Source organism: Quercus robur, chromosome 11, assembly GCF_932294415.1.
Source record: "Quercus robur chromosome 11, dhQueRobu3.1, whole genome shotgun sequence".
Lineage (NCBI taxonomy): Eukaryota > Viridiplantae > Streptophyta > Magnoliopsida > Fagales > Fagaceae > Quercus > Quercus robur.
Window position 1 is genome coordinate 26,453,620 of NC_065544.1, and position 13,176 is coordinate 26,466,795.

Sequence of the window (13,176 nt, forward strand, 5' to 3'; positions counted from 1 at the left end):
TAGATTATTTTCAAAGTAACGAAATATTTTTAATTTTTACGTGAATTTCCTTATATAAGTTTAACCATGGTTAGTAAAAATAAAATGGATAAATTTAAAATAAAAATGCAAAATTTATCAACAACCAAAACACTTACAATAGTAAATATTTCCATAACCAATTGAAAAAAAAGTAATAAATAATAATAATAATAAGTAAAATTCATACTTAAAATTTTAAAATACACTTTAATTAAAATTTTAAAATAATGAATTTTAATTATGAAATGAAGGATAATTTTTGAAGCTTGCTATTAAGCAAAGGGCAAATTATTACATAACATTTTTTAATTTTTTTTATATAAACATTTTTAATATTAATTTAACAAAGTTAAGTCAATTGAATGTCAAAAGGATGAAAGTGTTTTTTTTTTTTTTTTTTTTTCCTTCAAAATTAGAGATTTAGGGTGAATTTTTTCCTTCAAATTTAGGCTGTGTTTGTTTTGGCTTCAAATCACTTCCGAAAATTCTTTTCTGTAAATGCGGGTGTTTGGTTGCGTACGGAAAATAAATTTTCCGGAAAATATTTTCAGTTGACCGTAAAATTAAGGCCTTTGACTCGGAAAATGAATGCAGGTTCTGTTTTACCTTCAAACCATTTCCAGGCTCACAGAGAGAGAGAGAGAGAGTTTGTTACCCTAGATCGCGCCCCACCCCAGACGCGCTAGCGAGATTGCGTCGTCAAGTTTGCGTCGCCAAGATTGTCCAGCCGAGATCATCGGTGCCGTCATTCTCGTTGCTCATTGGCGCCGTCGTTACCGATCTCGTTCTCGTTGCTGATCGGCACTGTCTTTACCGATCTCGTTCTCATTGCTCATTGGCGCCGTCGTTACCGATCTCGTTCTCGTTGCTCATCGGCGCTGTCTTTACCGATCTCGTTCTCGTTGCTCATCGGCGCCGTCGTTACCGATCTCGTTCTCGTTGCTCATCGGCGCTGTCTTTACCGATCTCGTTCTCGTTGCTCATCGGCGCCGTCGTTACCGATCTCGTTCTCGTTGCTCATCGGCGCTGTCTTTACCGATCTCGTTCTCGTTGCTCATCGGCGCCGTCGTTACCGATCTCGTTCACGTTGCTCATCGGCGCCGTCATTACCGATCTCGTTCTCTTTGCTCATCGGCGCCATCGTTACCGATCTCATTCTCATTCTCGACCCAAAGCTCATCGACGCTGCCAATCTCGTCGTCGTCTCTCTTTCGCTGAAGCTTTCGATCACTCTCTCTTCCTCCCTTTCTTAGTTTGACCAAATTTGTATGAAGTTCAATGAATTGTTTTGAGCAGATTTTTGTTTCTTTAAAGTGTATATATTGAAATTTTTGTAATAAAATTTGTTTGTGATTTTGATTTTTTACTTTCTCTCTTTGATCTCTGATTTTGTTGTTGTTGTTGTGGTGGTGTTTTGGTGGTTTTCCTGTTGTGTGGTGGTGGGTTTTATGTGGGTGGTGGTGGAAAATAACATTTTCAGAATATTAGCAAACACGTGAAAATATTTTTTAGAAAAATTTTCATAATACAACCAAATACTTAAAAATATTTTCCTTTTCCAAAAATAACATTTCTGAAAAATATTTATTTCCTTGAAAATATTTTACATGAACCAAACACAACCTTAGGTATAATGTTTTTTTCCCAAATTTCAAGAGAGAAAATTATAATTATATATCTCAAATTATTATCTGTTATGTCAGCCCATTTTAATTAAATTCTTGACATTCTCTCTCTCTCTCTCTTAATTAAATTCTTGATCCGTTGTTGAAAAGTCACATTCGGACATTTAAATTTAAACGTTTTGAAAAGTCACATTCTGACATTGTTCAAAACGTTTAAATTTAAACGTTTTGAAAACTCTGATTTTCAATTTTCATGTCAGTCTACACTGACCCCAACAAATAAATAGCCATAAAATGGTCAAGGGGTAGTTTAAAAAACGTGTTCGTACAATCTCAATTAAGGTTAGGCCATCTCACACTATGAAAAGACTTCTATTCTTCTAGCTACTACCCAGTCAAGACTCAAGACTCAAGTCTCAAGAGCCGGCTTATATCCTAATTAATAGTGTGCATATTGTCAAACTAAGAAAAATTTAGCGAGCATTTCAGCATCTGGATAGCATGGTACCCAGCTATATCTCTATCTTAAATATACATGATTATTCGTTTGATTTCTACGTAGGCTTTACTTAAAATTTATGACAAAGCTTTAACTAAAATTTCTTTTCAATTACTTTAAGCCCCTCAACTTCAATGTCCATAATGCAAAGAATGGAACTAATGAATAAGTCTTCTCAGACTATTCTGCAAAAAAAAGAAGAAGGTCTTCTCAGACTATTCTGCAAAAAAAAGAAGAAGGTCTTCTCAGACTATTCTGCAAAGCCGTTTATCATTAAGCAAATATCAATTTTCAGCATGGCAGTGCACCATCTAACTTGAACTTGGACAAGTTCAAAGTTGAGGAAACACATTGAGTTTGGACAATCCTTTTACCAATTTATAAGCTGAAAAGTAAAAAGGAAAGCTGACAACAACTTTCCCTATATAACATGAAGCTAGCAACTACTTAAAAATAGTCTCGCGTCTCATATTTTATACGCTGTTTTAACTTCCTTTATACTTCCAAAACTGCCAGTGCATTTCCTACCTAGTATGGATCTCATCAACCTTAGAACTCTTTCTTTCTATCACTGGCTCTTTGTTTGTTACTTGCTATTCCATCTTCCTTTAAATCATGCTCTATCATTCAAGTTCCCTGATTTTAAACAAGATGGCAGGTTAAAATTAAATGGTACTGCCTCCATCCAAAATGGAATTCTTGCACTCACAAGTTACTCCACTAACAATACTGCAGCGGGCCGAGCTACATATTTTGAAGATATGCAGCTTTTCGATCCGATTACAGGTAAATCCACAGACTTCACTACTCATTTTTCATTCAAAATATCAACAATTACTTCACCAGGCCAAGATGGGCTTACATTTTTCCTTGCACCAAATGGTTCTCATCTTCCAAATGATGCTGAAGGAGGATGCCTTGCACTTATTAGCAAATGTAACGATTTCACTATACACAGAAAAGAATTAGTTGCTGTTGAGTTTGACACCTATAATAATACATGGGATGAAACTGATAGTGAACATGTTGGTATCAACATTAACTCCATCAAGTCAGCTGTAAGCACAGATTTGAGCCGAAGTATGAAAAATGCATCTAGAATTGATGTAAGGATCAGTTATGATTCTAAAAAAAACAATTTGAGTGTATCATGGGCTTTCCCTGACAGCCCATTTCTTGGTGGGAATACTAATCTTTCACACACTATTAATCTAACAGCATATCTGCCTGAATGGGTATCCATTGGCTTTTCAGCTGGATCTGCTTTCTATTTTGAGACGCATGACATTCTTTCATGGGAGTTTGAAACAAATTTTTCTTCAGAAAGTTCCCATAGAGGATTAATAATTGGTAGTGTAATTGGTGGATTTTTTTCAGCTTGTGGGGTAGTTTTAATTTTGGTATTTGTATGGAGGAGGAGCAGAGAAAAAGCGAAGGACGGTGTAAGTAATGGTGACTCTTCCATGGAACGAGAAATCGAACATGGTACAGGACCTAAGAGGTTTTCTTATGATGAACTAGTTCGGGCCACAAACAACTTTGCAGAAGATGGCAAACTTGGGGAAGGAGGGTTTGGAGGGGTTTATAAAGGCTTTTTGCGTGATCGGAATGAATTTGTTGCAGTTAAAAAGGTTTCTAAACGCTCCAATCAAGGAAAAAAAGAATACATATCAGAGGTAAAAATCATTAGTAGGTTGACACATAAAAATCTGGTACAATTAATTGGTTGGTGCCATGAATTTGGTGATCTCCTTCTTGTCTATGAGTTCATGCCTCATGGTAGCCTTGATTTTCACCTTTTTGGAGAAAGAACAATGCTTGACTGGGCAACAAGGTATAAAATAACCCTTAATCTTGCCTCTTCATTGCTTTATCTACATGAAGACTCGGGACAATGTGTGGTGCATAGAGATATTAAATCAAGCAACATAATGTTGGATTCAGATTTCAATGCAAAGCTTGGGGACTTTGGTCTAGCGAGGCTTATGGATGAAAAGCTGGGCATCAAGACAACCGGGTTAGCTGGAACTTTTGGTTACATGGCACCTGAATACATAAGCACGCGCAAGGCCACAAAAGGGTCAGATGTCTTTAGCTTTGGTGTGGTAGCACTAGAAATAGCATGTGGAAAAAGATCAACAGAACCCGAATTCGAGGGTCCTCATGTTCCATTGGTTGCTTTGGTTTGGGAGTCATACGGAAATGAAAGGCTTCATGATATGGCTGACAGGAGATTAAGTATGGAGTTTGACATGAAACAGATGGAGTGTTTGTTGATTACTGGACTGTGGTGTGCTCATCCAGATCCAAGCATGAGGCCATCCATAAGGGAAGCCATACAGGTTCTCAATTTTGAAGCTCCACTGCCAAATCTTGCGAAGAAGATGCCAGTTGCCAACTATGATGTTCATGTACCTGCTGTCCCTCCAGCTAGTAGTATAGCTGCGCCCCATGTGTCTTTTTCATCTATTAATATTGGCCGGTAAGCTAGTCCGCAGTCTCATTTTAAGGATGTAATTTTGTTTTTTTTACAGTATTTATGTTACTATGATGCAACGCTTTCCATTGTTGAATGATATAAATATATTTGTGGATTTTGACATTTAAATGGATTCTTATTCGTTTCCTTGTAGCTGTTGTGCTAACTAATATCTTACAAGTATACAATACTATAGGGTTTAGAAAAAGTACTACATTATCAGAAAGCAGCAAATAGATTCAGTCTTTGTTTGCTTTGATAACTGTTATTTGCATGAGCATCTATGGCATACGTGTGAATTGCAACTAGCTATTGCATGATTAGCTCGAAAACCACGGTAATAGTAGCCTCGTATCGCGGTCTCCCTTAAACCAATGTATCCTTAGGCTGTGTTTGGTTGGAGGGATTATAGGGAGGATGGAAAATAATGGGTGGAAAACAGTGTTTTCTACTGTTTGGGAAGCGAAGGAAAACAGAGAGGATGGAAAATCCGGGAGAAAATTTTCCTCCCGGACCCACCAATTTTTTTCCTCCCAAATCGGGAGGAAAACTGTGGAGAGACAGCTGCTCTTACCGTGAAATTACACAAATGCCCTCTCCCACCTACCCTCCTCACAAACACAACGGCTGTCCTGGAATCAAGTTTAAAAAAAAAAAAAAAAAAAAAAAAAAAAAAAAAACCAGAGACCGAGAGCTGGAGAAAAAAAAAAAAGAAGAGAAAGCACTTCTTGAATGTGGGAGAAAAAGAAAGAAAAGAAGGGGGAGATAAAGAGATAAGGAAAATCGTGTATGGAGGAAGAAGAAGAAAAAAAAAAAAAAAAAAAAACCCAGAGAGAGCGAGCTGGAGAAGATGAAGGAAGAATGAGAGTGCTGGAACGTGTGTGGAGAAAAAGAAAAAGAAGGGGTGGGGATAGAGATAACGTGTGTGGTGGAGGAAATAGCATAAAAAAAAAAAAAAAAAAAAAAAAAAAAAAAAAAGAAAAAGAAAAACGTATGGCTGTAATGAAAAGATTGAAAAGATAAATAATATAAAAAATAAAAAATCTTAATTGAGAAATGTTACTACAATATTTTCACAATAAATTTTAAGTAACAGATTATTATTAGTTAATATTGGTGAGCAAAAAAATAATTTCTGTGGTGGGTTCAAATTAGAACTAGTAACAACTTTTCACATAAATTTTATTGTGAAAATATTGCAAAAAATGTTGTGGACGTAACACTTCTTATTGAAAAATATAATAGTTAGTAAATTTTATATTATTTAATGAGTATAAATAAATCTATTTTTTACCAATTATGTAACAAGGGTATAATAGTCAATTTATATAAACTACTTTTTCTATCCTCTCACTTTTCTTTTCAACCAAACAAAAAAGTTTTCCATCCTCCCACTTTTCCATCCTTCCAACCAAACACACATGAGGGAAAACTAAATATTTTCCATCCTCCCACTTTTCCATCCTCCCACAATTTTTCATCCTTCCACTTTTCCACTCCTCCAACCAAACGGACCCTAAGGAGCCTACCAACTCATGGACAATACCCTTGGTCTAGCGATCGAGTGTGTATATGACGGGACTAGCAGTACCATTCGACCAACATGTGCCCATCAGCCCATCACACACGGTTTGGGAGATATATTATGTCTTTAAGTAGCTGGAATGTTTAGCCCTACTCTTCACCTTCGTATAATGGCTTATTTAGATTCTTCCATAATCATAGCTTATTAATGTATTCACGTTAAAAACTATTATATCTACAATATTTTTACAATACTTAAAAAATAAATAAATAAATAGTAGTTTGTTATTGATTTTAATTTAAAGCCACCATTAAAATTATTTTTTGTCTACAAGTAATATCCAATAATAGCCAATAGCTACCTACTAGTTAAAATTTGTTATGAAAGCATTTCTCATTCATAATTACTTGCGTTAGGCCGTTGTTTGCGGTTGTTTTAACCCTTGCTTGCTTAAGGCCCAAGCCCAACGCTTGGCACATGTTTGAACACTGGTTTATAGAGTCTAAAATTGAATAGGGTGAAGGCCCAAATTCAATTCTTATGAGCATGCTTGAAAGGTATCTTAAGACCCGAAACCAAATAGGATAATAGCCTAAGTCTAACTCTTGAGGCCCTTGTAATCAAAGAATTCGAAAGAGTCAAAATGGGGATCACGCTTTGTCAAATTCACAAAATATTTACTGTCATTTTTCCTTCAACTTTACATATAGTTCGAAGGTGCACGTACCCCATAAAAAATTCAAAATTCAAACCTCGTAGTCAGAGGATTTGCCCAAGACTAAAGTCCACACCTTAGCCCAAACTCTCCAAACCCAACATCTAAGTCCATTCCCTCTCTCTCCTAGCTTAGTCTAACCTCAACTAACCTACAAAATGTTAATTCCATAACCCACTCTGTAAGCCCACTGTCCATACCCTTAAACAGTCACCCTTTCACCTAGACCAAATATACTACAAGCCCAACCTCGACTTCATCATCAAGCCCAACATATTGCTTTGCTAGTCAGCCTGGTTAATCAAACAATGATCTCTACCTTCTAAAAGACTCTGCATGATCCACCTAGATTTGAAGAAATGCCCCAGTATTAGCATGTGGACCTAAATGAGAAAGAAGAAAACCATGGCACCCAACAAGGCAACAAAGCCAATACGGTTCATTCGATCACGTCTATCTGCATAGAAGTCCTAAGCCATGAAGGAAGTTTGATGAGTTATATATGCTTTTGGACAAGGTTTTTAAACAACTCAAAGTCAAAGGGTTATTGAGCCTATTGGAATCAAGACTCACGCCAAACCCTTTGCCAAGAAACCATGATGTTAATCAATATGTCAGTATGATTAGATGACTGGTCACAACACTGATTAATGCATCAACTTAAGATATGCCATTCAAGATCTTGTTAACCAACACTATCACTTCACCTTTACTACATGGTCAATCTAACCAAAGCTTTTTTTTTTTTTTTTTTTTTTTTTTTTTTACAACAATTTTACAAACCATTAATGTGATAAGTTCTTATTAGTTTTCATTTAGGCTTACCACTATCATCACTTTTTTATCTTGCAATAAACATTCACCACATTAACAATTTGTAAAATAATTCAAAATTCTAGCATTTTCTTTTGAAAAAATTAAGGATAAAGGGTTTGAATCAGATTAGAAATCTATATCTTCCTTTCTCTTATTTGCTTCCATTTTTCACAATTGATCAATAAAAGCTTTCTTAATTTTTCATATGTATTGGTGTTGTCTAAATATACTCTAATTTCAGTAATTTGTGGAAACTTGCAAGGTGAACAAATTGCTTTCTTTAAAATATGACCTCTTATCATAAAAATTAAAAATTAAAAGATTAAAAAAAATAAGGCTGAATTTTGTTTTTAATATATAAAACATATAATTTTTTTCTTAGAGAATATAAAACATATATTAAAATAAAAACAAGTGGCAAACAACTACCACATTACCGTCCTAATAATCAAGGTGGTTGATACAGTACCATACCGGCCAGTATGTACCATACCAATACGTGCATTGATACCAAAATATCAACATTTCTTACCGGTTTAAATAACGGCCAATTTTGGGCATTTCGGCCAGTACCGAGTGTACCGGCCGGTATAGATATAAGTTTTTTTTTTTTTTTTTTGTAATTTTTGAATTTTAGTAAGGGTAGAATGGTAACTTATTTCATTAACTTATTAATATTATTTGTTTTCTTAATATGCTATATAAAATCTAAAACCATGAATAATTTGTTCTGAATTGAGGTAATGTTTTATGGTAAACTTTTATTTTTATTATAATCTATATATATTTATAAATATAAAAATAGTGGTAAACCCGAAACAGTACACTAGTATTGACCGGTACTAAAATATATCGTTCTACTGATCAAACTGATACAACCTTTGGTACGAGATTGACTCCCTTGCTAATAATACAAATTAAATAAACATTATATTATTCCCAGTCACTTTCTTTCTTTCCTTACCTTTTTTTTTTCTTTTGTTTTTTTTTCTTTTATGGGGTTGAAAGTTGACACTTTACAATTTCCGATGAAATATGGAGAAACATAAAGACCATGAGATGGTCATTCTTTACATTAGGATTTGTGTGTCCATTTCTTAATTCCCATGTTCCGAAAACATCATTGAATATACTAAATAATAAAAAAAAGACTTTGATTTCATATTAGTCTTATTCATACTCCAATTGCCATCATAATTTTTTTTTTAAATATCAAGGAGACAAGGACTTTCCATCAAAAAAAAAAAAAAAAAAAAAAAAGAGACAAGGACTTGGTACGAGTTTGAATAAAGTCTTTATTTATACCTTCCATTCCTCCAAATTTAATTAAAATTTCTACCTACTAAGCTTTACTCATTTATAGACAGTGCAACAATATTTGATTAAATTGTAAATTATATTAACCTCTAGATTTATTGAAATAAAACTCCTTCCAAAATTTTGAATAAAACTATAAATGTCACTTCCTCTTTAAAGTTTCTATATATAATTGTGACAAATAAGTTTATATATGACTTTCTTAACAAAATATCCATTTTGTAAAAAGATATTCCAACCTTAATTATGGACTAAATTAATGACACTCTCCCACAGATATAGAGTTTTTTTTTTTTTTTTTTTAGCAATTTGATAATTTATATTGAAAAGAAATTTGTTAAGAGTTTCACCATGGAAATAATATGATAAACCTTATTATATTAAAAATCATCATTGAACATAATTCATTGAACATAACTTTGATTGAAAAGTGAGTTCCACTTAACTCAACAGGTAAAGTCTCTGAAAATTGAATAAAAGATTTAGAGTTCAATCTCCGTCTACACTAAAAAATGATTGGTGTCTTGGTCCGATAATAAAGAGCTATCATCAAGAGTGGACGTCATAGATTTAAACTCTCTATATAAAAAAATTATTAAAAAAAAAAAAAAAAAAAACTTTGATTGAAGATGTGCTAAGTTCTTAATTTATGTATTTATTTTGTTTATGGCTATAGAAAATTAGATAGTTTAGTATACTCATTAGCGTTTAGGAAGTTGGTAAGTTCCATCAAAAAAATGATCTTGTATAGATATCTATATTAGAGTTAATAATTTATGTTTATAAATTATGAGTTTCGTTGGCATTAGAAATTAATTATTATTTTTTTTTTTACACACAAATATATGTGGTTTGAGTTATTATTGACTAGAAATATATGAATATGAAAGTTCAAATAGTGTAAAACAACTATTGCTTGTTTATACTCCCAATTTTAATTACGGCTTGATTAATTTTATGCTTAACACACTTAATGCGAAATATACGTGATTAGCAAATTAATCAATCGAAACATTCAACAATTGCATGGATCAACAAATAAGTGCAATGCTAAAATGTGATAAGCCAAAAATGTATTGACCCCTCATGATATATTAATTGATTAATTAGCCAAGTTTATTAATTAATCAAATTAATATGCAATGTACGTGGCAGTACAAACAAATCACCAATTAAACTAAGTATTCAGCGGAAATTAAATTGACATGGTGATTTGTTTATGAATGGGGAAAACCTACATGGCAGAAACCCCACTTGGTGATTTTAAGGTCACCACTCCCGAGAATTCACTATCATCAAAACAAACAGTTACAAGTAAAAGAATCTCAGTACCTTATACCAACCTACAGTTGAACCCTTATCCTAATACCCAATTGGACTTGTTCTGTAATGACAATCTCTTTTTTTCAATGCACGGCTTCCAGTATGTGACTAACCAATAAATGCGCGGATCCTAGTACGCGACTTAATCACCAACTTAAGAAAGATGTTGGCTGCAAAGTTCTTCAGTTCATCACACGATAAAAATCAAGAAACTCCTTGATCACAAAACCCTACGGTGTACAAACACAGCAGCTTCTTTAAGAGAAATATGAACTAGGACAAATTCTGTCTCCGATCACAATTTGTATGAACAAGACTTTTCTTCACACTTGTACAACTGTGCAACCTTTAACGGCCCTTAAAATAATCCTTATATATATTTAGGGTTATGAGAAAAGAAAGCTTAAACACATACTCACGGATTAGATAAAAAACAGTTCTGAAAAACTGGGTTTCATTAACCTTGATAAATAGCTAGCTGTCGAGCCACGAGCTTCAATAGCTTTTAAACCTCTATAGATGCTAGCTATCGAGTTTTAAAATCCTGTACTTTCTCACTTGATTCTTGGATAGACTTGCATGATTTTAACACTTGAACTTGAAACCTTGTTTCTTGAAACATTAAACACATCCTAGATTTACCTAATTACAAGTAAAGTGTGTTTTGTCAAAAGATTAGCCAATTACATAAAATATTGACATATGTTCCTAACATCAAATCACATATGTCTTAACAATCTCCTCCTTTGGCAATCCATGACAAAACCACAACAAGCAAATGAAAATATGAGAGAAGTCATAAATCACTCAACTCATGCTCACTTGTTGAATACAATAAAATCTATCCTAACACAAACTCTTGAAAAACTTTGCAAGAAGAGAGTTTATGCAAGTAGATTTTGACAACCTGTGTTTCTGAAACACTTTACACAAAACTCATCAAGGCATCTTAGTGTGACACAGAAATAATAGATTGCTTACAAGAAATAAGAAACATATGTATAAAGAAAGAAAAGAAACAACACATGGAGAGATAGGTGAAATAACATATATAAATACAATGTATGTCAAATGGTCACAAGACCAATGTACAAGATATAATGTATCTAAAAGAGAAAGAAAAGAAAAGATACAAAAAAATCTTCACTACATCCCTTAATATACACTCCCCCTATCTCCTAAACTAACCCTCCCCCTATGAGTATGACTACTCTCATCTCAAAAATACTCCACATTTTTGCCATGAGTGACAAAGGGGTAAGTACATTAAGTAGACATCTCATCATCACTCGGCGAGCCATCATCATCATCCTCATTAGCATCATCACTGCTGGAGCCGTTGTCATTCTCATCCTCAGAGGCTGGAGGAGAGGGAGAGGAAGCAATAGTGAAACCACCCATGACAGTCTATCGTCGTGCTATACGGCCAACATAGGTGTTCACCTAACACAACTCATTACTAAGAGTGTCAAGGCGACCATCCATGCACACAAGCTGTGCCATGATGGCCTCAAGAGTCATTCCACCCGCTGAAGACGAAGGAACAGAGGTGGATGGAGCGATAGAAGCTAGAGGTGTTGCCGTCTCAGTTCGAGGCTGCTTTGAGCGAAGCTGTGCAATACTTCGCTTAATGGTAGCAGCGTCAATGGCATACATGAACGTGAAGTGGGGAAACTCAGGATAGGAGATAGAAAAGTGGCGAAGGAGCCGCGTGATAGCTAAAGGAAAAATGAGCTTATCATGGGTCGTCGTATCCTTATAGACATCTATAAAGGAGAGTATAAAATGAGAAGGAAAATCAATAGAGAGATCCTCAATGAGGGATAACAAAAACCGAGCATGAGGCTCTGTGATAGTGTTATAATGAGACAATGGATGGAGAACGAATGTCATCACCATGTTAAGGAATCTCAAACCTTTAGCAAAGGCCAAGCATAAGGTGTTTTGACGATCACCCCATGAAGAAGGTGTCTCACAAAATAGAGACGCGAGCTCGTCTTTGGACACTGTCCTTAGACGCTCTGAACCAGAGTAGTCAGGATGCGCTACCCTAGGAACGTGTAGTACCTCGGATACAATATCCAAAGTAACTACCATGCGTATACGCCGAACGTGAGTGATAAACTGGGGTATAGAGTAATTAAATCCATGCATGTTAGAGCAGAACTCCTGTATGATCACGAAAGGGCACATGACTGGGATGCCACAAAGTGACTCCCAACCCCTACTGTAGATGATAGTGGGTAGGTCAGTGTCAGAAAAATCTGATAGAAAGGCATGGCGTTCCGAATGAATGCCACATCATGAAAAGTTCTCCGAGAAGTTCGATTTGGCCTTCTCATCACGAAACCGAATATGAGAGGGAGTGAGGATAGAAGGAGAAGAAGAAGAAGATGCCCTGGAACGAAGAGGGTTCTAGGATAGAATGGATTTACATTTAGGTGCCATGACGCAACTAACGTAAGAAACAGAGAGAGAGGGAGAGAGAGAGAGAGACAATTAGAAAAGCACCAACAAGATACAATATAACAAATATAGAAACTTGAAGGTACGTTTGCATAAAAATGCATGAATATGTGACATGCAAATATAAATGCATCATGGGCTCAGCCCAATCCAAACCTACCAACACACAATATAGCAACAAAGTAAACACACATCTAAAATGCATGAAACATTGTTATAATGCACATGTGATGCAATGCATGAAGTTTAAAGCTCAATAAAGCAAAACCCAACCCAAAAATTGCACAAAAACTTCATTAATTTTGAGAAACCCCAAAGTTTATCAAAAATCCCAAAAGTTAGGTCAAAAAATATGAAATGCATGAGAAAGAGGGAGAAATCAACATACCA

At 34.8% G+C, this 13,176-nt stretch overlaps 1 protein-coding gene across 1 annotated transcript; it reads left to right on the forward strand.

The window, feature by feature from the left end:
* Positions 1–1,940: 1,940 nt before the first annotated feature.
* Positions 1,941–4,701, forward strand: LOC126704886 (L-type lectin-domain containing receptor kinase IX.1-like). The gene is made up of 2 exons (XM_050403877.1): positions 1,941–1,951; positions 2,603–4,701. The coding sequence occupies exons 1-2, from the start codon at positions 1,941–1,943 to the stop codon at positions 4,629–4,631; spliced, it is 2,040 nt and encodes a 679-aa protein (XP_050259834.1). The 3' UTR covers positions 4,632–4,701.
* The last annotated feature ends 8,475 nt before the right edge of the window (positions 4,702–13,176 follow it).